The sequence below is a fragment of the Martes martes genome, assembly GCF_963455335.1.
Source record: "Martes martes genome assembly, chromosome: 3".
NCBI classification, from domain to species: Eukaryota; Metazoa; Chordata; class Mammalia; order Carnivora; family Mustelidae; genus Martes; species Martes martes.
The window spans coordinates 181,419,135-181,446,371 of NC_137890.1; the positions used below are offsets into that span (position 1 = coordinate 181,419,135).

General features: G+C 38.6%; 1 protein-coding gene across 1 annotated transcript in view; it reads right to left on the bottom strand.

The window, feature by feature from the left end:
• The window catches only part of CYP20A1 (cytochrome P450 family 20 subfamily A member 1), a 58,239-nt gene that overhangs the window by 28,339 nt on the left and 2,663 nt on the right, over positions 1-27,237 (bottom strand). The window contains exons 2-5 of the mRNA XM_080799334.1: positions 21,941-21,990; positions 21,038-21,204; positions 17,786-17,928; positions 1,626-1,793 (exon numbers count right to left, since the gene is read on the bottom strand). Of these exons, the coding sequence (XP_080655460.1) occupies positions 1,626-1,793; positions 17,786-17,928; positions 21,038-21,204; positions 21,941-21,990 (528 nt within the window). The remainder of the gene's footprint in view (positions 1-1,625; positions 1,794-17,785; positions 17,929-21,037; positions 21,205-21,940; positions 21,991-27,237) is intronic.

The following is a 27,237-nucleotide window of genomic DNA, read 5'->3' on the forward strand; positions in this document are numbered from 1 at the left end:
ATTTTTTCCACCTTTATTTTTATACTCCTGAATATGTTGATAAGAAACATGTATTTTGGGGCGCCTGGGTGGCTCAGTGGGTTAAAGCCTCTGCCTTCGGCTCAGGTCATGATCCTAGGGTCCTGGGATCGAGCCCCGCGTCGGGCTCTCTGCTCCGCGGAGAGCCTGCTTCCTCCTCTCTCTCCCTGCCTGCCTCTCTGACTACTTGTGGTCTCTGTCTGTCAAATAAACAATAAAATCTTTAAAAAAAAAAAAAAAAAGGAAACATGTATTTTTTCATCATCAGATATATGTAATTAAATCATTTTATTTTATCTTTTGAAAAAGATTTTATTTATTTATTTATTTATTTATTTATTTGAGAGAGAAAGCACGAGCAGTGGGGAGGGCAGAGGCAGAGGGACAAGCAGACTCCCCACTGAGCAGGGAGCCCAAGGCAGGGCTCAGTCCCAGGACCCCAAGGCGGGACTCAGTGCCAGGACCCTGAGATCATGAGCTGAGTGGAAGGCAGACACTTAACCGACTGAGCCACCCAGGTGCCCCTAATTAAACCTTTTTTTTTTTTTTAAAGATTTTGTTTATTTACTTGACAGAGAGAGAGAGAGACAGCGAGAGAAGAAACACAAGCAGAGGGTGTGGGAGAGGGAGAAGCAGGCTTCCCGCTGAGCAGGGGGCCCCATCCTGGGATCATGACCTGAGCCAAAGGCAGATGTTTAACAACTGAGCCACCCAGGCACCCCTAATTAAACCATTTTAATGGGAAAAAAGTATATTATACAATAACAAGGTGGTAAGCCACAGTTTCTAGTGATTTTTGTTCTAAACACATTAGCCTGATTATTTAACCAAAATGTTTTTATACATCTGAATAAAATAAGGAATAATTTCTAGGAGATGCAAAATGACCTAAGTACGATTTGAACCAAATAAACTCATTTAATATTGGGATTAAGTAAATTAATACCAAGACTGGTAAAAATAGAGAATAATAAAATAAATTTCACATACAAATCTAGAAAAAAAAGATCAATTTTAGACTGAATTAGCCTTTCTTCAAATCATATTTATTTCATTAAAATTTTAATGTTCCACTGGCATTAATTTCTTTCTATATGGGACATAGTCTAGTTCTATTAAAGTTTTTCTCTTTATTCTAGAATCTAGTGTTATTTTATAACATATTTGGTAAATATTAAAAGGAAATTTCTTTGGGGGCACCTGGGTGGCTCAGGTGCCTCTGCCTTTGGCTCAGGTCATGATCCCAGGGTTCTGGGATCCAGCCCTGCATTGGGCTCTCTGCTCAGCAAGAAGCCTGCTTCCTCCTCTCTCTCTCTGCCTGCCTCTCTGCCTATTTATGATCTCTGTCAAATAAATTTTTAAAAATAAATAAATAAATAAATAATAAAAATAAAAGGAAATTTCTTTGGCCATCCGCTTTTTAATTTCAAAAATTGGTTTAAAAAAGTAATTCTTACATTTTTTTAGAAATACAATTATCTTTGCTTGCATTGCTATTTTAGCCCAAAACTACAGGATCTTAAACCTTCTTCTTGAGAGGCAAAGTCTACATTATTAAACTATCCAATTTGATTAAAGAATAATTTTAAATTTGTACCAACACTTACTGTGCCATGATTCTTCTGGAAGTGAATGACTTCCTGGTCATCTTCAAACGTACTACCCAATACCATCTGTGTAACAGACTTCATAGCAAAACCAAGCATATGTTGGCAGAGGGGTACATGCTGGGCCTCTGGGTAGGAGAGCCATTTATCTAACAATTCTTCTGAAAGCTGAAAGAGAACCGAAAAGCACAATGATTTATTATTTCCTCTTGTTAAATCTTAGAAAACTCAGCAAGTAGGTTAATTTCACAGTTGAACTCTAATCAAAGTAAACATTCAGGTGTTTACTTGATTTGCCAAGCTAATATTGGTTTCACCTACAATTATACCCTCAATGGTTCAGGTTCAGATTCTGTCAAAGGGTTGATTTGCTAAACAAAACAGAACCACCACAATAGTAAAAACAGAAAATATAAATTAAAAGTTCAAGAGCTGGAAAAACCTTAAACCCAAAAGAAATTAAGAGACTAAAATCTTAGTCTCTATTTAAAAATAATAAAGGTAGGTGAACCATGAGAGACTATGGACTCTGAAAAACAACCTGAGGGTTTTGAAGGGGCGGGGTGGGAGGGTGGGGGAACCAGGTGGTGGGTATTAGGGAGGGCACAGATTGCATGGAGCACTGGGTGTGGTGAAAAAACAATGAATACTGTTACGCTGAAAATAAATAAAAAATTTAATTAAAAAAATAAAATAAAATAAAATAAAAATAATAAAGGTTCGGGGCGCCTGGGTGGCTCAGTGGGTTAAAGCCTCTGCCTTTGGCTCAGGTCATGATCCCAGGCTCCTGGGGTTCTCTGCTCAGCGGGGAGCCTGCTTCCTGCTCTCTCTCTGCCTGCTTCTCTGCCTACTTGTGATCTCTCTCTCTCTGTCAAATAAATAAATAAAATCTTTGAAAAAAAAATAAAAATACAGGTTCTAAAATTTAAAAAAATAAAAAAATAAAGGTTCATCACAGTGCCTGTGATGTAAGTAAGCAATAAACATATGAAGATGTAAAACCTTACACATGCTTCAGTGACAGAAACTTCTCAGTCTCTTTGTCATTCCTTCATTCAACAAATATTTTTAAATCCCTTATGGAATAAAACTGGTGAGTAGTAAAGAGATCCAAAGCTATGGAGTCAGAAAAACCTTGCTTTTCCTTCTAGCTGTCACTCAGAAGCAATGTGACTTTGAGCCACTTGCTTGACTCTTCCAAGGTTCAGGTGTCTCAACAGGTAAAAGCAGATGACATCTGCTTCGTGTGGCTGCTGTGATAGATAATTATACCCATGCCACACAATGGAGGAAAGGTTTTTTGAGACAATATACTTAAATTTAAGTTCCTTTTCATATCAAAACCATGGAAGTTTTGTCACAGTACAAAGGATTAAAATTAAGTGTTGTGAGAAAGAGAATAAGATGAAAAGAATCTCACCACGTAGGTTTATACCAACTTAAAGTATGTATCTGGAATATAATACCTTCTTTTTGGAGAAAGGGAAGCATTAATGATTCCATAGTATCAAGATTAATGAGTTAAACCAGTTAATAGACTTTTTTTTTTTTTAAGATTTTATTTATTCGTTTGACACAGAGGGAGAGCGAGCATAAGCAGGGGAACAGCAGGCTCTCCGCTGAGCAATGAGCCCAATGAGGGACTCAATCCCAGGACCCTGGGATCATGACCTGAGCCAAAGGCAGTCACTTAACCGACTGAGCCACGCAAGCACCCCGAACCAGTTAATATACTTTAAAAAAACTCTTTGAGATGGGTGACCTATGAAGAAAACAGGAAGATAATGATCAAAATAGAATTTATTGGGACGCCTGGGTGGCTCAGTTGGTTAAGCGGCTGCCTTCGGCTCAGGTCATGATCCCAGCATCCTGGGATCGAGTCCCGCATCAGGCTCCTTGCTCAGCGGGGAGCCTGCTTCTCCCTCTGCCTCTGCCTGCCACTCTGCCTGTGCTCACTCTCTCTGACAAATAAATAAATAAAATCTTTAAAAAAAAAAACAAACAGAATTTATTTACATAACTTAAAAATTACTTTCATGTTATGAACAAAATAATCCCAGATACTTAAAAAACTTAGAATTCTATAGTTATGGGGGACCCGGGTGGCTCAGTCATTAAGTGTCTGCCTTCAACTCGGGTCATGATCCCAGGGCCCTGGGATCCAGACCCACATCAGGATCCCTGCTCCATAAGAAGCCTGCTCTCCCTCTCTCATTTCCCCTGCTTGTGTTCTCTCTCCGTCAAATAATTAAAATCTTAAAAGAAAAGGGTGCCTGGGTGGCTCAGTGGGTTAAAGCCTCTGCCTTCGGGTCAGGTCATGATCCCAGAGTCCTGGGATCGAGCCCCGCGTGGGGCTCTCTGCTCAGCAGGGAGCCTGCTTCCCTTCCTCTCTCTCTCTGCCTACTTGTGATCTCTGCCTGTCAAATAAATAAATAAATAATAATCTTTTTTAAAAAAATCTTAAAAGAAAGAAATCTTTAAAGAATTCTATAGTTATTACTGAAGTTCACATAACTTCATACTAAAAAGTGAAAAGGGATTTTGGAAACAAACCCTTAAAGTGACTACAGATAATCACAGAAGTTCCAAATGTGGAAGGTAAAAACTGAGGGTAAAAAGGCATCTTGTAGAAAAAATAAAACATATTAATGGATATAAAACAAATCCTTAAGATTTACTTTATCGAAACATCAAAGTTCTTTTGCCTCAAAAAACATTATTTTCCTTAATAAGCATGGGATTTTACCTCAAAGCTCTAGGAAAAGTATGTAACTTGCAACCATCTCAGATTCCAGCATAAAACTGGGAAACCCAACTGAGTGTTAAGTGTTCACCCACTCATGATACTGAAGTGCCAGATCTTACCCTCTTCATCACTCAGTCTACTCCTGAATATCTAATCCGTTTTAAGTAAGTTGTCAGGCCAAACACCATGTGTCAAAGCTACATCCTCATAATTTATGATCTTAGTGTTGAACCATTTGTTTGAATTTATTCCAGGTAGCACATGTCAATGCCGGGCCTCTACCTTGATCCTTACATTTAAAGGATAATTTGGGGTGCCTGGGTGGCTCAGTTGGTTAAGCAGCTGCCTTCGGCATGGGTCATGATCCCAGCGTCCTGGGATCAAGCCCCACATTGGGCTCCCTGCTCGGCGGAGAGCCCTGCTTCTCCCTCCCCTCTGCCTGTCTATCTACTAGTGCGCTTCCTGTCAAACAAATAAATAAAAAATCTTTAATAAATAAAGGAGAATTTACTTTGGTATAAAGTGTGCATTCCATTGATTTATTTGTTCATTTAATTTTCAAAATGCTATCATTGTTGTCTCACTATTAAGTACGTATCTTTTTCCACTAATTTGAAATGCAATTCATTATACAGAGTCCCATATGACCTTGGGATTTTTTCTGAACATTATTTTGTTGACTACATATATGCCACTATCACAGCTTTGAAAATTTGTTATGTTTATGTTTTCTATTACTATTCTCTTTTGCTTCTGAAACTCTATTTAAATTCTAGTTAGTTAACATTAGTATAATACTGGTTTCAGGAGCAGAATTTAATGATTTATCACTTACATGTAATACCCAGTGCTTATCCCAAGTACCATCCTTAGTAGCCGTCACCTATTTAGCCCATCCCCCACCCATCTCCCTCCATCAACCCTCAGTTTGTTATTTATTGTTAAGTCTCTTAGGGTGCCCGAGTGGCTCCATTGGTTAAGCATCTGACTCTTGATTTCGGCCCCGGTCATAACCTCAGGGTTGTGAGATCCATCCAAGCTAGGCTCCATGCTCAGAGGCAGGGGTCTGCTTCTCTCCCTCTCCTTCTCCTGCTGCCCCTCTCCCCGACTCATGCTCTCTCTCAAAAAAATAAATCAATCTTAAAAAAAAAAAAAAAGTCTCTTCAGATGCTGGTGAGGATGTGGAGAAAGGGGAACCCTCTTACACTGTTGGTGGGAATGCAAGCTGGTGCAACCACTCTGGAAAACAGCATGGGGGTTTCTCAAAAATTTGAAAATAGAGCTACCCTACAACCCAGCAATCACACTACCAGGTATTTACCCTAAAGATACAAATGTAGTGACCCGAAGGGGCACGTGCACCCGAATGTTTATAGCAGCATTGTCCACAATAGCCAAACTATGGAAAGAACCTAGATGTCCATCAACAGAGTAGTGGATAAAGAAGATGTGGTATATATATACAATGGAATACTATGCAGCCATCAAAAGAAATGAAATCTTGCCATTTGTGATGACGTGGATGGAACTAGAGGGTAGGGTATTATGCTTAGCGAAATAAGTCAATCAGAGAAAGACAATTATCATATGATCTCTCTGATATGAAGAAGTTGAGGGGCAACGTGGGGGGCTTGTGGGTAGGAAAAGAATAAATGAAACAAGATGGGATTGGGAAGGAGACAAACCATAAAAGACTCTTAATCTCACAAAACAATCTGAGGGTTGCCGGGGGAGGCAGGTAGGGAAAGGGTGGTGGGGTTATAGACACTGGGGAAGATATGTGCTATGGTGAGTGCTGTGAAGTGTAAACCTGGCGATTCACAGACCTGTACCCCCCGGGCTAATAATACATCATATGTTAATTAAAAAATTAGTCTCTTATGGTTTGCCTCCCCCCTTTCACTAATCCCCCTTTCCCACACGTTCATTGGTTTTGTTTCATAAATTCCACATAGGAGTGAAATCATATGGTATTTGTCTTTCTCTGACTTATTTTGCTTAGAATACACTCTAGCTCCAACCATGTTGCTACAAATGGCAAGATTTAGGGTTTTTAGATGGCTGAGTAATATTCGTGCGTGTGTGTGTGTGTGTGTGTGTGTGTGTGTGTGTGTGTACATTGCATATATGCATTGAATGTGTAGGTTGCCCAGTTTTTTGGCATAACATTTTTCATAATACTCTCTTATGATTATTTATATTTCTGTGGTGTTGGCTGTAATTGTAATCTCTCCTCTTGCATTCATGATTCTTTTATTTGGGTGCTTTCTCTTCTCTTTTGGTTAAGTCTGGCTAGGGAGTTACAAATTTTATTAACTCTTTCAAAAAACCAACACTTAGTTTTGATCTGTTCTACTGGTTTTTTGATTTCTGTATCATTGATTTGTGCTCTCATCTTTATTATTTCCCTTCTGCTGGGTTTAAGCTTTGTTTGCTGTTCCTTTTCTAGCTCCTTAAGGTTAGCCTTTTTCTTAATTCTTGAGTTAGTTCTGTACTGCAATATACTTCTCTCTTACGACTGCCTTTATAGTATCCCAAAGGTTTCAGGCTGTTCTGTTTTCATTTTCATTTGCTTCCATGTATTTTTCTATTTCTTCTTCAATTTCTAATTAGCCCATTCATTCTTTACTAGGACGTTCTTTAATCTCCATGTATTTGTGGTCTTTCTAAATCTTTTCTTGTGGTTGACTTCAAGCTTCATAGCACTGTGGTCTGAAAATATGCATGGTATGATCTCAATCTTTCTGTATTTCTTCAGGGCTGATTTGTGACCCAGTATGTGTTCTATTCTGGAGAACGTTCCATGTGCGTATGAAAAGAATGCATACTCCACTACTTTAGAATGAAATGTTCTGAATATATGTTAAGTCCATCTGGTCCCATGCATCATTCAAAGGCATTTTTCCTTGTTGATTTTCTAGTTAGATGATCTGTCCATTGCTATAAAAGGGCTGTTAAAGTTCCCTTCTATTATTGTATTATCAATAGGTTTCTTTCTTTTTTTTTTTTTAAGATTTTATTTATTTGACAGAGAGAGAGAGATCACAAGCAGGGGGAACAGGCAGAGGAAGAGGGAGAAACAGGCTCCTCACTGAGCAGGGAATCTGATGTGGGGTTTGATCCCAGGACCCTGGGATCATAACCTAAACTGAAGGCAGACGCTTAACTGACCGAGTCATCCAGGCACCCCATCAATGAATTTATGTTTATAATTAACTTATATATATGGGTGCTCCCAAGTTGGGGACTTAAGTATTTACAATTGTTAGATCTTCCTCATTGAAAGGCCCCTTAATTATGATAGAATGCCCTTCTTCATCTCTTGTTACAGTCTTTGGTCTAAAATCTACTTTGTCGGGGCGCCTGGGTGGCTTAGTGGGTTAAGCCTCTGCCTTCGGCTCAGGTCATCGTCTCACAGTCCTGGGATCGAGCCCTACATCGGGCTCTCTGCTCAGCAGGGAGCCTGCTTCCCACTGCCCCCTGCCTGCCTGTGATCTCTGTCAGATAAATAAATAAAATCTAATAAATAAATAAATAAAGTCTACTTTGTCTGCATAAATATGACTACTCTGGCTTTCTTTCAGCATCCACTAGCATGATAGATGGCTCTCTATCTCCTTACTTTCAATCTGCAGATGTCTTAGGTCTAAAATGAGTCTCTTAGAGGCAGCATATATAGATGGGTCTTTTTTTTTTTTTTAATCAATTCTGATACCTTATGTCTTTTGATTGGAGCATTATTCTTTTTACCTTCAGAGTGATTATTGAAAGATGAATTTAGTCCCACTGTGTTACCTATAAAATTGGTGTTTGTGGTGATATTCTCTCTTACTTTCTAGTCTTTGTTGCTTTTGGTCTCCCCGCCACCCCACTCAAAGAGTCCCCTTTAATATTTCTTGCAGAACTGGTTTAGTGGTCACAATCTCATTTAGTTTTTGTTTCTCTGGGAAACTTGTTCTCTCTCCTTCTCTTCTGAATGACAGCCTTGCTGGATAAAGTAGTCTTGGCTGCATATTTTTCCCATCCAGCATGTTAAATATATCATGCCACTTTCACCTGGCCTGCCAAGTTGCTGTGGAGAGATCTGCTTCGATCTGATCTGTCCTTCCTTGGAGGTTAAGCACTCTTTTCCCCTTGCTGCTTTCAGGATTATTGCCTTTGTCTGTGTATTTTATGAATTTCACTATGATATGTCTTGGTGATGGCTGGCTTTTGTTGAACTTAATGGGAGTTTTCTGTGCTTCTTAGATTTCAATGTCTGTTTTGTTCCCTAGATTAGGAAAGCTTTCAGCTATAATTTGCTCAAATAAACCTTCTGCTTCTTTTTCTTTCTCCTGGGACTCCTATGATACAAATGTTATTACACTTTAAGGAGTTCGTGAGTTCCCTAAGTCTACAGTCATGATCCAAAACCTTTCTTACCATCTTTTTTCCAACTTTGTTGTTTTCCATAATTTTATCTTCTATATCCCTGACTCATTCCTCTGTCTCATTCATCCTTGTTGTCACTGCATTCAGTCGGTTTTGTATTTTCATTACAGCATTTTTTTATTTCGGCCTGACTAGTTTTTAGCTCCTTTATCTCTGCAGTAAGGGATTTTCTAGTATATTATGTGCTTTTCTCAAGCCCAGCTTATCTTTATGATTATCATTTTAAATTCTGGTTCAAACATCTTACTTGTATGTATTTTTGATAAATACTTGGCCATAAATTCTTCCCATTCTTTCTTTTGAGGTCAATTCCTCTGTCTTATCATTTTGTACCTGCTTGTGTGTGTGTGTGATAGTTATGAAAGCCTACTGCATTTCTGCTCCTAAGAGTAATGGCTATATTAAGAATAGGTCCAAGGGGCACCTGGGTGGCTTAGTAGGTTAAGCATCCAACTCTTGATTTCGGCTCAGGTCATGATCTCAAGGTCATGAGGCTAAGCCTTGTGTTGCGCTCCGCACTCAGCGGGAAGTCTGCTTGAGACTCTCCCTCTCCTTTTTCCCCTCCCTCTGCTCTCTCTCAAAAATAAATAAACCTTTTGGGGCACCTGGGTGGCTCAGTGGGTTAAGCCACTGCCTTTGGCTCGGGTCATGATCTCAGGGTCCTGGGATGGAGCCCTGCATCAGGCTCTCTACTCAGTGGGGAGCCTGCTTCCCCCTGCCTCTCTGCCTACTTGTGGTCTCTCTCTCTGTCTGTCAAATAAATAAATAAAAACTTTAAAAAAAAATTAATTAAATAAATAAATAAACCTTAAAAAAAAAAGAGGTAAAAAAAAAGCTAGATCCTATTTTCTCAAGAACCGAAGTTTTGTGGCACTCTATGATCAGTAGATTTGGTGCATGCAAGGGGTCTGTGATGGTCTTCTGGGAGTGGGGCCTGCTGTGCTTCCTTCTCAGGTGCACTTGCCCTAGTAGAGATGCAGGGCACAGGGGCGCAGGGCTTGTTGTAGCAACTCTGGTCTCCACTAGGTGGCGCTGTTTTGCTCCCTGAAGTTGGTCAGTGCTGAGGGCGGGACAGAAAATAGCCAGGATCTTTCCTCCCCATGTTGTAGTGTGTTAGCAGTTAACAAAAACCCAGTGCCCACTGAGAAGTATCTATTCAACAGAAACTGCACCTCGGTAAAACAGTGGAGTCTGATGTTTTAACTCAAGGTTATTTCTAGCTCTCTTCTCTCCCCAGCTCAGTAGTAGCATGGTGGCCAAAAGCCAAAAGCACTGCAGGTACCACAGAGACCTGACATCTTTGGAGTGTTATTAAAAGTGTAATCACCACTAGTCACCAAAATGGTCACTGAAAATGGAGTAGGGAATCCCAAGATTCTCTCTTCCCCGAAAGCAAGTAATGAGCTGGCTAAAACTATTCACAATCAGCTTCCAAAAAAACTCTATAATGCAGTAAAAAAATTACAACAGCCAGGGTAGAGCTTAGTGAAGAAAGAAGCTGCGACTTTGTGGTAAGTGGTAAGTAAGCTCTGTGGCATTTTAAACAACTTGCCTATCAGCCCCAAACCCCAGATAGGCAGCAGCTGTGAGAACAGCAGTCCATATCCCTGGTGCAGAGCACTAGGAAGAAATAAAGACATTATTCTCCAAGAATTGTAGTTATGAGTCTCAACCTGCCTGGCAGCTCCCGTCAAGTACTGGTGCAAAGACCTCCCTTTCTTTTGGACAACCCAATATTCCTGGACTGTTCCCATGGACGCGTTCTTGGGTGGCTTCTGCCGAAAACATTTAAAGGCACAGGTACTGGGCACAGCAGCTGGGGCAAGAAACAACACTTGGAACAAGCAATAAACAGACCAAGAAGCCTGGAAAGGAAGCAGTTAGGACAAGAGATAAATGTGGGAATCTTTTGAAAGTTTCTGTCTATACCAGGGGATTAAGAAAGCCATACACATACCAGCAGGACACATGCTTGAAGAAGTCCTGAGAAGACTAAACCTTCACATATGACAGGTCCTCTGGCTCCATACAAGTAGGAAGTAAAAAGTAGATTTATAAAAGGCCCAGATAAGTGTTAAAGGAAGGCCCAAAGGCAAAGCCAATCTACAAATACTAGAAGAGAATTTTTTCTTTTTACTTTTCTTTTGTCAAGTGTTTAAGGTTAAATCTGTCAAAACACCAGCTGATCATTAGGCTAACCGAACAGATGCTTCGGTGGCCACACATGAGAAGAATACAGACCTTACAAAAACAGTTCAAGAAAGACACTCAAAAAGCAAGCAGCAATACCCTACAACAAACACCAAGGGCAAACTCTGAGGATGATAAAGAATCTGATTTCAAGAGTTGCCATCCACAGCTGTGCCCTCTCCAACAGTCTGGAGCTCAGTCCTGGGCACATGGGATCTCTCGTGGGCCCTCTCAGCCCTAGAATCAATGACTGCTCCTGCTACCTGCTATTTCCATATCCTTTAGAGTTCTCATCACTTCTGACCAGCCAACCTCTCACTACTCCAATCCCCTGTTATACTTAATAATTCCTTATATTGAACTTTTCCTATTTAAGTAATTGTGTGCTTTCTCTCTTCTGACTGGACCCACTACGATAAAGACCTTTAGAAACACTAACCAAGTTTTTCTTGGGGAAGGTACTCCAGAGCCTAAAGACATTAAAAATGTCACAGAATGTCTGGCAATAAAACAAGAAAAGAAAGAAAAGGCATTAGAATTGGAAAAGAAATAAAACTGTCCATTAATCTCAGACACTAGGTTAAACCATTAGAGTTAATAAAGAAATCTAGCAAGGTTAATGACTAACAGGTCAATATGCAAAAATCAATTATATACATCAGCAAAAACAAAAAATGAAATTTAAAAACATTACCATTCATGATGGCATCAAAACCCCACTAAGTATCTAGAAGTAAATTTCATAAAGATGTACAAGACCTATACACTGAAAAGAAAAAAAAAATTATTAAGAAAAACTAAAGACCAAAGTAAGTGGACGGGTACTCTTCCACATTCATGGATTGGAAGTTTCCATTATACATGAAGATAACTTCACATAAATCAAGTCTGATTTACCTAGTTTATGATAAAGGTAACATTACAGTACAATAGAAGAAAGATGATTCTCAGAACACATCTCAGAACAAGTCTCAAAACAAAACTTCAATGACTATCTTCATGATAATTAGGATAAAAAAACATATCTTACACAGGACACAAAAAGCAGTAACCATAAAGGCCATTTACATGTTTTCTTGAATGAACTGCATGTTTACTTCTTTAGCCATTTTTCTTTTGGAGCTTATATTTCTTTTTCTTTTTTTTTTTAAGGATTTTATTTATCTATTTGACAGACAGAGATCACAAGTAGGCAGAGAGGCAGGCAGAGAGAGAGAGGAGGAAGCAGGCTCCCTGCTGAGCAGAGAGCCCGATACGGGGCTCGATCCCAGGACCTTGAGACCATGACCTGAGCCGAAGGCAGAGGCTTAACCCACTGAGCCACCCAGGTGCCCCTATATTTCTTAATAGTGTGTAAAAGCTTCTGTACATAGCTGGTTTTTAAATGAAATTCAGGGTGTATCTTTCCTCAGTTTTGAGTGATAGGTAGTCAAACAGTTTTCTGGTGAGCCTTCTTATATGAGACATTACACATTACAGGAAAAAAAGCTGTAGATGGTATTTCTGAACACCAAATTTGGGACCCAAATGGTATCCTCTAGCCTATTAAGACAATGGGTTACTTATCAGAGATCTGAACTGTGACTATTTTCCCAGAGATCACTGCTGATTATATAACTAACAGATTAAGTGCTGGTAAAGTCTTTTTTTCTTTTTCCCTTTTTTTTTTTGGGCCATAAAAATTTTGTTACCAGTACCATCACTTGCATCACATAACTGCATAGTGATTTGCCCATGGCTGCATCTACTTGTTTTGCACAGTCCTCTACAAAACAATGAAAATATTATAAAAGTCTCAGGCAGGATTTTTCTCTAGGCACATATACCTATTACATCTGCTAGAGGATTGCGTCAATCTCTTTTAGTTTGTGAATCCTGACCAGTTTACGGTAGGTGAAAATTCTAACTACCTGTCGATGAACTTCATTTGAGAGTTCAGTGTTCCATACTGACTTATCATTGGTAGTAATGTCTAATTCTGTGATAAATCCTTTCATTCCTAACAGACTCCTTTTTTTTTTGACAATCCCTTCCAATTTTTTCATGTGTGGCAAAAGTGCATTTACATGAAAGACAGAACTACCCAGTGGCTGAATGAGAGGAATGTATCTACGCTAGATTGTTCCTTCACCAACTATATTCATATGATATATAAGCTGTAAAGACTATCTATGATATACAAAGTATAAAGAACCAGAAAATATATGCCATTAATCTTATCACATGTCATAGGATACAATATAATTTAGACATCTTCAGGATGTTCATATTAAAATACCAAGCCAATTTCAACTAATATAAAATTAATTATATTACAGAGAATTAAGGCTTGAGATAAAAGTGTACCTGGAGGCAGACTTACAATTCAACAGATAAGATTTTAGGGTATATATCAGTTGTTCAGAAAGAATACAAACTTGCTTTTCAAAAAAAAATCTTTAGGTAATTATCGTAAACTTATTAGAATTTCCGAGAAGCAAATGATTTTCAACTCCAACTTACACTAGGGTATTACTGTGACCACAAGCTTAAAAAAGATTTTGAAAAAAGAAAGGAAAAAAACTAGCTAAGCAAAACTACATCCCAGGGTCGCAGAACCAAGCTAATGAAACAATGTGCCAGACGGGGATGATATCCTGGTCCTACTCTTTACTAGTTATATGACCCTGGACTAAATAATTTAATCACCTTTTAAAGTGGCAAATAACAATACCTACTTCTAAGTTGTGAGGCTTAAATGAGTTCATACAAGCAATTAAACCAACAAACTCAGTAATTTTCACTATTAACTATTACAAGCTGTCAATTAAGAGGATTCTGGACAACAGTCCTAAATCCTAAAACCCAAAAATACTTGTTAAATCAGAATTTCCCCCCAAACGTAACAGGAGAATATGGGGTTTTAGCATAGGGACGAGAGATGTCACACTCACAGAATAAAAGTGGAGCTTTACACACAGCCTTGGAGCAGAGACGGTCAGGACAGGAAGGAGCCAGAAGTCAAGAGGATGAGGTCTGAAGGATTAGAGAAGAATCAGAACACAGAACCCAGATCTGAACAACAACAACAACAAAAAACAAAGGCAAAAGGTTTATTACATCAACATGAAGTATACAACTTATTCTGGGGTGGTGACTCTGGTAGCAGAGTCTCTCGGGAGGCAGGAGGACGGTACTCTGACAGCTGCACTGTTCAATCACTTTCTTCCCGATTAAACATTTAGCAGCACTTCTCACTAGTGCCTAAGCTGAGTAACAGGCTTGTACCGTGGGGTTGACAATATGAACCTGAAACACACTTCTTACATTTGGACCCAATCGATGAACCAAAACTTAAAAATGTAATGGAAGAAACATGAAAATTGGGAAATAATTTTCTATCTTGATTCGCCTTTAATTAGGAGGAGAAAAATCTGGAGTACAGAGCAACAACACAAAAGAGTGACAGCCTGGGAAATGGAGCCTATGATAGAAGATTAAAAAGTTAGAAAAACTTAGTTTGAAGCGGAGAAGAAAGAGTAATTAAGGCTTTTAACAGTAAATATTACTAAAAAGAAAAAGGTACCCCTATCAATGAAAGCAAGGCAAGGAGAAATGGGCAAAACTCCTTGGAGATAGTAAATACAATTAAATACAAAAAGATGTTGTTTACTGATAAATGTTAGGTGTTTAAACAGAATAGAAAGGAAGATCCTGACTGGCGAACGCTTAGAGAAAGGCAATGTAACTGCTTCCAGGGAGGACAATGAGGGATGACAGAAGAGTCATGACAACCCAAGAAGGCAGCCCGAGAGGCTTAGAGACCTTGACATGAACACAGTCAATACAGAACCCTGAGACACCAAATAGGAATGATAATAACGAGAAGGTGGGGATTTGGTATACAAGTCTCCTGATGGCCCTGTAGACATAAGTGCTGGAAGGAAAGAGACTAATCAATATCCAGCCACGGTGAAAGGCCTTGTTCTTAGGAGGAAAACTGTAGAGAGGAGCCAATGTATTAATTAATGCTTCCAGTAAACTCAGCAAGCCAGTCTCAAGTCTTGAATAGGGAGTATGAGTTTCAAATAAAACTCTGATTAGGAAAAAATGGCATTAAGCATTTATCAAATGCTATTTTTAAAAAGTGGCTAAGAGTCAATAACACATCCTCTTAACAACTATCAGGCATTCTATAACTCAAAAAAGTTACACTGCTAGGCCATTTAAAGAGCATGTCCTCATTACTATAATGTCTGGAATTTGCTTTAAAATACTCTAGAGAGAAGATAAGGGAAGTAAGTAGGGGCAGAGATAAAGTAAGATTGAGTCTAATTTGGTAACTGTTAAAATCTGATGAGAAGAATATGGATGGTCATTATACTATTCTATAACTGTTCCTTTAAATTTCCCATGATTTTAAAAATTACTTATTTTATGTAATGCAAAAATAAGTGGGGAAAAAAAAAGAAGTGGGGTGTGTTTATGCTCTTGGGAGTGAATGTGGATTTAACTCTACAGAACAGAAAAGTCAGAAAAGTCTTCTATGTAACCCTCCAAATGAGACAGCTATAGGCCCATCAACTATAAAAACCCTGCATGAGGGGCACCTGGCTGTTGGCAGAGCATGTGACCTGATCTTGGGGTTCTGAGTTCAAGCCCCACGTTAGGCATAGAGCTTACTAAACAAAAACAAAAACAAACAAACAAACAAAAACAACTCACACATGAAAGAGGGAATGCATTATGCAAGTAGGAAACATTAAAAAGGAAGTGTTTCAGAGAAGCAGGAAAAGCAAGGAGAAATGTTAAGAGAACAGAAGAATTGGGGGAGAAGGATGATCAGGAAACAAATGGCAGGAAAATCTACTTCTCGGGGGGGGGGGGGTGTGGGGAAGGAGAGGTATTTCTTGAGAAGTTATTGTGTCCTAAAACCTGTTGTTAGGTATTTTACATCATTGTCTCACATAATCCCCACAGCAAATTTGTAATGTAGTAGATGTTGTTAGGATGCGGAAATGGGGGTGCGTGGGTGGCTCAGTGGGTTAAAGCCTCTGCCTTCAGCTCAGGTCATGATCCCAGGGTCCTGGGATCGAGCCCTACATCGGGCTCTCTGCTCCGCAGGGAGCCTGCTTCCTCCTCTCTCTCTGCCTGCCTCTCTGCCTACTTGTGATCTCTGTCAAATAAATAAAATCTTAAAAAAAAAAAAAAGATGCGGAAATGAAAGCTCACAAAAAAGCTAAGTAACACACAATCATACAGACACTAAACGGCAGAAGCAAGATTCAAAGCTTCTTGGCCAAGCTTCACCTTCACACTATAAAATAATGCACTTTCCAATGAGCTTCATTAAACATAGGACAAAATAAATAACTTTCTGTGAAGCACACACATTAGAAAAAAGTAGACGGAAAACACAATGGAAGAAGGGAGAGAGATAAGAAAATCAGTTTTTGTCATATAAGTATACACAGATTGTCACTGTAATTTAGAGAAGGTGCACAGAGAAGGGGTACATCACTACACTGGGGACTAGAGGAGGAGTTAGCCAGGCTAGATGAGAAAAATGTTTCTTGAAAAAAAAAAGAGCTAGACTCATTTTTACTGAGGGTCCATTCTACACCAAGAGCCAGATATACAGACATAATTAAAATAGACCCTCCCTTCATGGAGCATACAATTTAGGACACAGACATTCAAAGAATTACCCAAAATGTAATTAACAAATTGGAAAGTGTTGTGAAGGGTAAGTACAGACCGTCATGACAGCAACTAAAAGACCTACCTAGGGACAGTGGAATGATGAGAGACAGCTTCCCTGGGGAAGTGACATTCAAACTAAGAGCTGAAAGATGAACATGCATTTACTGGGTGTGGGTGCTGAGAACTGACAATCCAAGCAATGGGAACAGGATATACAGAGGCCTTGAGATGGGAGAGAAGAAGGAATAGAACTAAAAGAAAACCAGTGTGGCTAGAGTATAAGCAAGCACAAAAGAGAATGGGAAATGAGACTGGAAAAGTAAGCAAGCTAAATCATAAATGGTCTTTAAAACTGCATTAAATAGGGGCACCTGAGTGGCTCAGATGGCTGAGCATCTGCCTTTGGCTCAGGTCATGATCTCCAGATCCTGGGATCCAGCCCCTGTTGGGCTCCTGGCTCAGCAGGGAGTCTGCTTCTGTCCCTGCTTGTGCTCTCTATGTCTCTGTCTGTCTCAAATAAATGAATAAAATCTTTAAAAAAAAAAAAAGAAATAAATGAAATAAAACTATTTTAAATATTCAAGAGTTTATTCCAAGAGCAAAGGGAGGCCAGTGGAGGTTTTTGATCAAGGGAGAAATCAAATAAGAAATGCATTTTGAAAATATCTATTTGCAAGGGTTTTGAACCTCAAGTCCACAGATACCGAAGGGTCTATGCCTAGAATGCAGGATTCCTGTTGTTTGTTTCAGAATTTCAAAGAATAAAAATCACCTTGGAGAGACAAATAAGAGGGGTCCTGGCTGGCTCGGTCAGTTGAGAATCTGACTCTTGACTTAGGCTCAGGTCATGAGCTCAGGGCTGTAAGATCAAGCCCGGCAGTGGGACCCACGCTCAGTAGGGAGTCTGCTTGCAACTCTCCCTCTCCCTCTGCCTCTCCCCCTTGCCATGCATGCTCATTCTCTCTCTCTCCAACTCAAATAAACAAATAAATCTTTAAAAAAAAAAGAGAGAGAGATAAGGAAAAAAGTACCAAAGGGAGACACACTAATAGTCAAAAATATACTATTATCTGTATTCTAGAATTCTGGGCCAAACTTCCTATCACCTTACCTTTAGCAGGAGAGCAAAATTACTCCGCAGAGAGTTAGTCACACCACTTTCATATAATTTTTTCCTTGTGTGGTTTTCACTTACATTTGCAACACCAGAGTGATACCTTAATAATGACTTAAGCATGGTTTCAAAAGGGTCCGCTGAAACAGACAAATTAAACATTTGTGCGTCAAAGTAGTGACTCAGAAAACAAAACTATAACAATAAAAATTCTAGCAGTAAAACAAACACATCAGAGAGGCAGGGGCTGCAGCTGACAGCATGGCAACTTTTTCCCAACTCCTCTCATTATCTTTTCTAGATATGAACAGTTCAAGAGGCAATAAAAATTGGCAAGAATACCATATCCAAGAATACCATATTCCACTATAAATCATTAATACTTAACATAAGTTTTCTACCTACATGAAAACAGTACCTTTGACTTTATAAAAAGCTCATTCCACTGCTATTAAAGCAAAATTGTTGTAATGGTCAAGTATTATGGTTAAAATTATTTAGCTGAGTTGAGAAATCTTTTTTCTTCTTCATTTAATTTTTAAGTGTTTCTTTAATGACTATACTCTTTTCATACAAAAAACACATTGTCATTATAAACAATTAAAACAATAAAATAAAAATAATATAAAATTCATCTAAATTTCACCACAGAGATTCCACTGAATATTTTCAAGATTGTTTTTTATAGCTGTTACATTACTTAACAGAAAGAGACAGACAAAACACATGTCAGATTTTATAAAGAAGACAATCCCTTCTTTCAGAGCACTTTACCCAGTTCATTAGTGTGGTCATTTAAATAATGTTTACGTGCTTCCCCTACTCCCCAAATTACACTATAAACTCCACAGAAGCAGAGACCATGTCTGGTTTCACTCATCTCTGTATTTCCTGACAGAGCCATCCTTCCATGTTGTGGAAAACTTGGTGATTAAGAGCACAAACTCAGACCAAACTGCCTACCTTCAAGTCCTAGCTCCATCACTAATTAGCGGGGCAACCTAGGGTCAATGACTTACGCTCTTTGTATCTCAGTTTTCACTAATATCTATTTCATAGGGTTGTTCTAAGGATTAAATGAGATAATATTATACATATTATGTATGTATGGCTTATAACCAGTGTTGGCATATAGTAGGCTATAAAAGATACCGGTGAACAAAATAAAATAAATTTACGTCATCATATTAAAGCCTGAATATGTTTCTTTATTCAGCCACTGAAAAATGTTTAGGAGTGCCTGGGTGGCTCAGTTGGTTAAGCATCTACCTTCACCTCGGGTCATGATCCCAGAGTCCTGGGATCCAGCCCCACATCAGGCTCCCTGTGTGGTGGGGAGCCTGCTTCTCCCTCTCCTGCTCTCCCTGCTTGTTCTCTCTCTCTCTCTGTCAAAGAAGTAAAATCTTACAAAAAAATAGAAAGAAAAAGGAAAACATTTATGTTTGCTTCAAATTTTTTTTTATTAACATATAATGTCTTATTTGCCCCAGGTGTACAGATCTGTGAATCATCAGGCTCACACATTTCACAGCACTCACCACAGCACATGCCCTCCCCAGTGTCCATAACCCAGCCACCCTATCCCTCCCCCCACCCCCCAGCAACCCTCAGTTTATTTCGTGAGATTAAGAGTCACTTATGGTTTGTCTCCCTCCCAATCCCATCTTGTTTCATTTTTTTCCCTCCCTACCCCCCTCTGACCCCCCTGCTCTGCCTCTCAAATTCCTCGTATCAGTGAGATCATATGATAATTGTCTTTCTCTGATTGACTTATTTCACTTAGCATGATACCCTCTAGTTCCATCCAAATCATTGCAAATGGCAAGATTTCATTTCTTTTGATGGCTGCATAGTATTCCATTGTATATATATACCACATCTTCTTTATCCATTAATCTGTTGATGAACATCTAGGTTCTTTCTTAAATTTTTATTGTAAATAATACTAATACATCTTTTCTCATTTACATGAATATCAATTTATATTATTTACATGAATATTTATATTTATACAATTTATATTATTTACATGAATATTAATTTATAACTTCCTTATGGTATCACTGCTAAGCCAAAGATCCTGTCAACGCCCTCTCCCAAGTTTATAAAATATTTATATTCCATGTTTCTCCATCCCCTCATCAACAATGAGTTTTGCCAATATTTTTCATCTATTCCATTCAGATAGGTAAAACTCTCATTTTTATTTGTATCCCACTAATTATTAGTGCATCTGAAATCTTCATTTGCTTACTGGCCATTTTTATTTCTTCTTTCTTAATTACCTTGTTTTTGCCCATCTTTCTACAACTGCATTTTATTTTTACCTTCTCACAATTTTTTATTTACTTTATATATAATGGGTGGTAAATAGTTTCCCCATATCTCTTTTAAACTTCATGGCACCTTTTATTTTAGAGAAACACAGTAATCAACTATTACACAGCATGTGTAGTAATATGTGGCCAACATTTTCCCACCTCTCTCTTTTTCATCCTTTTTTAAGGTGTTCTTTTGTACTGAAATTTCTCATTTTTATGCAGACAGTTTTACCTGTCTTGTGCTTGATGCCCTAGATCTCATGTTATGGTAAGAAAAGGTTTATCAACACCCAACCCTAATTTAATATTTAACCATGTTTTCTCCTAATACTTTAAGGACTTCAAATTTTAATCGCCTGGAATTCGTTTTCATATAAAGAGTAAGGCAGGGATGCAGATTTATTTTTCCCCAATAGCTAACCAGTTTCCCCAAACCATGTATTACCTTTATCCTTTATCATAAAATGCTCTCTTTATCATGTATACTTGGTTTGTCTACTGGACTACCTACTCTATTTCATCAATCTGTCTAGTCTTACAAGATTCTTTAAATTAATCTAGGTTTATAGCACATTGCTCTGCCTGATAGTATAAGTATTCCCCTCATTAATATTCTTCTCTAGATGTTTCCTACAGAAGCACCCTGGAACTATTTTTTCAAAAAAAAAAAAAAAAATCCTGTTGGAATTTACATTGGGAATTCTATTGCATATACCCATAAATTGAAGGAAAAAAATAATTATTTTAAAGTACTGTGCCTTAAATGAGATAATAATTATAAAGACCTTAGCATAATGCCTAGCACATAATATAAAGCAGTCAATAAATGTTATCTCTTCTTACCCATGAACAACGTATGGCTCTTCATTTATAGATGTTTATTCTTAAGAGATAAGGATCAACCAATTAGAAAAATAATTAAACTTACATGTCTTATTGGGGTTGATATGCTGCTTCAGTACGTCAACGGTGCCCAAACTAACCACAAGGCGCCTGCCAAACCAGAAGGAGACCACAGGCCCATATCTCTCATGCAAATTAACCAGGAACTCGTGCAAACTTCCACTATTCACAATATCTGGAAGATTACCATCCCTGAGAAAAGAGCAACATTTGACAAAATAACTTGGAAAAATAAGAAGTTTAACTTGGAAGAACCAGAAAAACAATAGTTGACTCTGAATTAACTGTGTCAATAGAAGAGAGCGGAGGTGCATGAAATACAAATTACCAAACTGCTTGGATATATTTAGATATGGATTTGTCTGATATTTTGAGAATCTGTAACAGTTGAAGCCAAGTAAGAAAGATACACAAGGAACATCTGACTTAGACAATAGAAAATGACCCAATTTCTGCAACATCTCATTCTGAGAAAGCAATGAACATCATCATAGGCTAATTTAAATCATCAACCAGCTATGGCATTCTTTTCTTCTTACCTTCTATCTTATCTTTCTATTTTTAATACTCTCTGGCTTGAGAAAGTGAAAAAATATTTTTTAAGATTTGTGTGTTTTAACCATTATTTATTTATTTATTTATTTATTTATAAGTAACCTCTACATTCAACATGGGGCTCAAACTCATGACCCTGAGATCAAGAGCTGGATGCTCTACTGACTGAACCAGACAGAAACCCCGAAAGCATTAAAGTTTTTAATTTATACAGCCCTCCTTTCTGTTAATAAAGTTCAGGTTGTATGCCCAGAGATAAATTTAGAGTACATAAAGGAATCAAATAACCTGTGTAATCTAAAAATAGGTTTTAGTTTTGATACCAAAAATTAAGAGTTCACTCTACTGATTTCCCAGAAAAGTAACTACTCACTTTTCTTCAGTTGGAGTAATCCCCGGAATTCCTGCAGCTTGTCTAGAAGCCTTAAGGAGAAATTTAAAAATAGTTTAGTATAATAATTTGGTATTTAATACATAATGTAGTATATAACCATATATCCCATAAGTCAGATGTTTTGCCAAGACATCCGCCGGACCTTAAGTGATGGCTTTCCAACTTGGCAGAATCTCAAGAATTCTTTCTATATTAAAATACAAAAAATGGGTGCGTATTTAAAAGAATAATCTTTTTTTTTAAAGATTTTTTAAAAATTTATTTATTTGACAGACAGAGATCACAAGTAGGCAGAGAGGCAGGCAGCGAGAGAGAAGAGAGAGAGAGAGAGAGAGAGAGGGAAAGGAGGAAGCAGGCTTCCCACTGAGCAGAGAGCCCAATGCGGGGCTGGATCCCAGAACCCTGGGACCATGACCTGAGCCGAAGGCAGAGGCTTTAACCCACTGAGCCACCCAGGTGCCCCTAAAAGAATAATCTTAATACCCTTCCTGTGTCAACTAAATTAAAAGTTTGAAAAATTTAATATCCATTCTAATCAACAAATACATAATTAAGCACTTTTTTAAATTGTTTTTCTGCGTCTATATATGATCCCATCTGTCTTAGTTTAAAAAAAAGTCATGCTTACAACAGACTCCTTCCTAAAATAGTTCTTCTTCTAGTCAAAGAATTTACCAAAATACAATATGATATTCATCTTTTGCTTCAATGTAGTCATTACTGTGAGGGTCAGATAGTCAGTGGGGTGTGTGGCATACAAACAATTTAACAAAATAATTCACAGCAAATTGTTCAAGTAACAACCTCTAAGAAATGAACTGGAGAAAAGTTTGGGGAATTTTAGTATTTTACAATTTTGTACTGGGGTTTACAGTTGCTGTGTTTTGCGATCAGTGTTATTTTTTATTTAATTTTGACAGTCATATTATTCTTATAATTGTAAGATTTTTTACAAAATAATTTTTAAATAAACTATTTACAGAAACAATAACCTAAAATATTTACTCCAGAATCAATTCTGAATTTTGACAGTGATTCTGACTAATACCAATCAGAGTTTACCTATCTGGCATTCTGCCCTTTTTTACCTAATTAACATCATAAAAGTAAATGAATAGTGTTTCTTAATTTGAACACTTTTTAAAAATGTTTTAATGAGGGACGCCTGCGTGGCTCAGTTGGTTAAGCCGTTGCCTTCGGCTCAGGTCATGATCCTGGGGTCCTGGGATCGAGTCCCGCATCAGGCTCCTTGCTGGGCAGGGAGCCTGCTTCCTCCTCTCTCTCTGCCTGCCTCTCTGCCTGCTTGTGTGTACTCTCTCTCTCTGACAAATTAATAAAAATCTTAAAAAAAAAAATAAATAAAAATAAAAATGTTTTAATGAAAGGAAAATATTTCTTTTTTTTTATTTTAATTCCAGTATCATTAACATACAGTGTTATATTAGTTCAGGTGTACAACATAGTGATTCAACTTTTTTTTTTTTTAAAGATTTATTTATTTTGAGAGAGGGAGAGGGCACCGGCACGCATGCACACAAAGGAGAAGAGGGAGAGGGAGAGAGACCTCGAGCAGACTCCACACTGATCATGCAGCCTGATTTGGGACTCAATCTCACAACCCTGAGATCATGACCTGAGCCAAAACGAAGAGTCAGACACTTAACCAACTGCTACACCCAGGCGGTTCAAGATACTTGAACATTTATAGGCTAAGCTATGTACCATCATGTAGCTGAAAATGCTTAATCATTTTCCTACTACACTGCTACTAAACATCTGACTGTTTCTTTTCTTTCTTTTGTTTTTTCATTAATATAAGTAGTACTATAAAAATCTTTGTACGACTTTACTTTCTTCCTCCTTTGGGGTAGGTATGCCAAAAGAGAAATACTAGAATGAATGGTACTAATTGAAGAGTTTTACTCTTTCCGCTAAATACTACAAGAACGCTATCTAGATACCAGTATGTGTAACTTGTATTTAACTGATAACAGTTAAAACCACACTGTATTTTGTCCCACAGTCTCAACAATGACAGAACCTTGTCAAGTTTAATATAAATAGAAGGGAAAAGGATGGAAGGAACTCCATAATTAGAAAGAAATAAAGTCAGTAGCAGAAAAAAAAATCCTACCTTTTTTTCCCCCCGGGGCTAAAATTACTAATGACAAAACAAGTTTCTTGATTTGTCTTCAAACATGACAGATTGATAACATTCATCAACTATCTCTTCCTCCTGAAATCCCACTAAATGAAAGTGAAAAAATAAAAAAGGAGAAAACAAGGATAAAGAGAATGGGAGTGGAACAATTCAACGCATTTTCTGAAAGTGTTAAGCTGCTGGAGAAGTGATTAACTGACATTGTAGAGGTCTCTTCTGGGGGTCTGCAGAGGAGAAAGGAGAATTCCTACAAAAAGCAATCAGATTTGTTTTCAGTAACTAAAAGACAGGATAAGACACAAGGCAAGACACAGACTCTAACAATTCTTGAAAAGTTGGTGTACAGATCCCCTAGACGCCTTAGATGTCTTTCTCCATTCCTGTGATCACCATCCTTCTAGAAGGAGACTTCGAGACTTCAGACTCAGGAGATACAGGCCAGGGTGGGGGGCGGGTAGCAGCCCCTATTATTTTAAGGGCAAATTAGTTCCAACCTAGAATTTTATACGAAGCCAAACTAGTATTGAAGAGTATAACTTGAACAGAAAGATTTTCAAACAAGCTAGGTCTCTTAAGATGTATTTTCCATGCACACATCTTTAGGAAGCTTCGGGAAAATGATGAGCTGCAGCACATACAGGAAGTGAAATAAGAAAGAAATGTGGGGCATACAGGAAATAGGGTATACAACACAGGTGAAGAGAATATCCACCATGATAGTAAAAGGACAAGAGCTAAACTGAAAGAGACTGTAACCAATACCAACTGGGAAAGGATGATGGAAAGCTCCAGAACGGGTATCTTCATGGGAAAGAAAACGCAACTGATGTCTTTGAATATCTGGACAACTTCACAGAGTGGTGTTATGACAGAAATGCTGAAATATGTTGAAATGTTGAAATATTTGGAAAAAAACTCCTGATAGGCAAGAGTGAATAAACTCTAACCATGTGGAAATACTAGTACTAATCCCTCCCCAACAAGTCTAATATTGGCTTCTACAACTCCAGCCAACTGGAAGAAGGAGCCCTAGAAGTCTGTATATACTCTGGATAAAATGGCTCCTGTAGCAACCTCTACACTTCATCAGCAAAAATGAAGCATGAGGGGCACCTGGGTGGCTCAGTGGGTTAAAGCCTCTGCCTTTGGCTCGGGTCATGATCCCAGGGTCCTGGGATCGAGCCCCACATCGGGCTCTCTGCTCAGTGGGGAACCTGCTTCCTCCTCTCTCTGCCTGCTTGTGATCTCTGTCAAATAAATAAATTAAAAAAAAATTTTTTTAAATGAAGCATGAACCCGAATTCCAGGTAAAATGCTCTCCCACCCTTTATGACATCCACATCTCCCAGATGGCTAAATTGATGAGGGATCCCCAAACTGGCATGTACCCAGACAAGACCCAGCAAAACTTCCATCTCCCCAATTCATAACCTCACCACTACCATGTGTCTTGAGACTACCCAGAATGCTATTATGACCTTTCCCTTATTGATATTAGACACCAATGAAGGCCAAGACCACCATCCCCAGGTCTTCCCTCATCCCGCAGACTCCTGTTCCTATAGAAGTTTATCCTCTTCCTGGATCCATCTCTACTCAAGTACCTACCTCAGCAACATTCCCATGGTCATTTCCATGGTCATACATAAGAATTGGGGGAGGGGCAGCCAAAATTTATTCTTCAATAAGACAGACAGCGTCAGAAGCTAAAGCTACAGGGGTTTCTCCACAGAGCATACATTCACAAGGGCATTATTTGCTTAACAGTGAGAAAGCCTCTGGTGTATTCTCTGTAACAATATCCATTTCACAGTTTAAACAGGTACTAGCATTGTGTTCACTTACAGTTCCAGGAGGAAAGGCACAACGTGGCAAAAAAAATTTTTTTTTTTAGATCTTAAAGTCAGGTGCAATAACACAGGCAAACTTCTGATAATAGTTTTGACCTACTTTTCCACACAAGGGGATTCCTCCACTCAGAAATTAAGGTCCTGGGGCACCTGGGTGGCTCAGTTATTAAGCAGCTGCCTTTGGCTCAGGTCATGATCCCAGATTCTGGGATCAAGCCCCACACTGGACTCCCTGCTCAGCGGGAAGTCTGCTTCTCTCTCTCCCACTCCCTCGGCTAGTGTCCCCTCTCTCACTGTGTCTCTCTGTCAAATAAATAAATAAAATCTTAAAAAAAAAAAAAAGAAATTAAGGTCCTTCTCTCTCCTTCCTTGTTAAACCATTAGAGGATGTTTCATCGTTACATACAAAAAGGGGGGAGTTAAAAAAAAAAGAATCATGAAAATATCTTAAATAATCAGCTGCTCCCACCATACATCAACTCAGGTTTAAGACAGGGCGTCAGAAGACTTTGGTGGTCAGAAAAGAGAAAAACAGGCACTACGGCTACAAAAATAGAAAATCAAGTAGATAAATTAAAGCTTTCACACTCATGGCTTCCCTGTTTCAACTTTGTAGCCTTCATGCAATACTCAAGAACAATCTTCATAATAATTTGGCATATGCTGCACCAAGGACATTTTTGTACAAATTAGTATGTGAACCTGTGAGAAATATGCCCTTCCATGAGTTTCTTCAAGAATGAAATCCCAGGGGGAAAAAAAAAAAAGAATGAAATCCCAGGGGCACCTGGGTGGCTCAGTGGGTTAAGCCTCTGCCTTCGGCTCAGGTCATGATCCCAGAGTCCTGGGATCGAGCCCCGAATCGGGCTCTCTGCTCTGCAAAGAGCCTGCTTCCCCGTCTCTCTCTCTGCCTGCCTCTCTGCCTACTTGTGACCTCTGTCTGTCAAATAAATAAATAAAATCTTTGGAAAACAAAATGAATGAAATCCCAGTTCTTCAACTGAGTAACCACTGATGAACCAAATTAAGTCACCGCTCAGGTGCCCACCCCTCCTGGTGGCTGAGGAAGAAGGCATCTGGAAAGCAGAGTACACCGGCACTTTTGGGGCTCCAACCGAACTGTATTTAAATAAGCAGCAACAACACTGACTCCCTAAGGACTAAAACCAGTCCATTTGCCCCAGGCCTCTAAGTCTATTCTTTTTTTTTTTTTTTTAAAGATTTTATTTATTCATCTGACAGAGATCACAAGTAGGCAGAGAGGC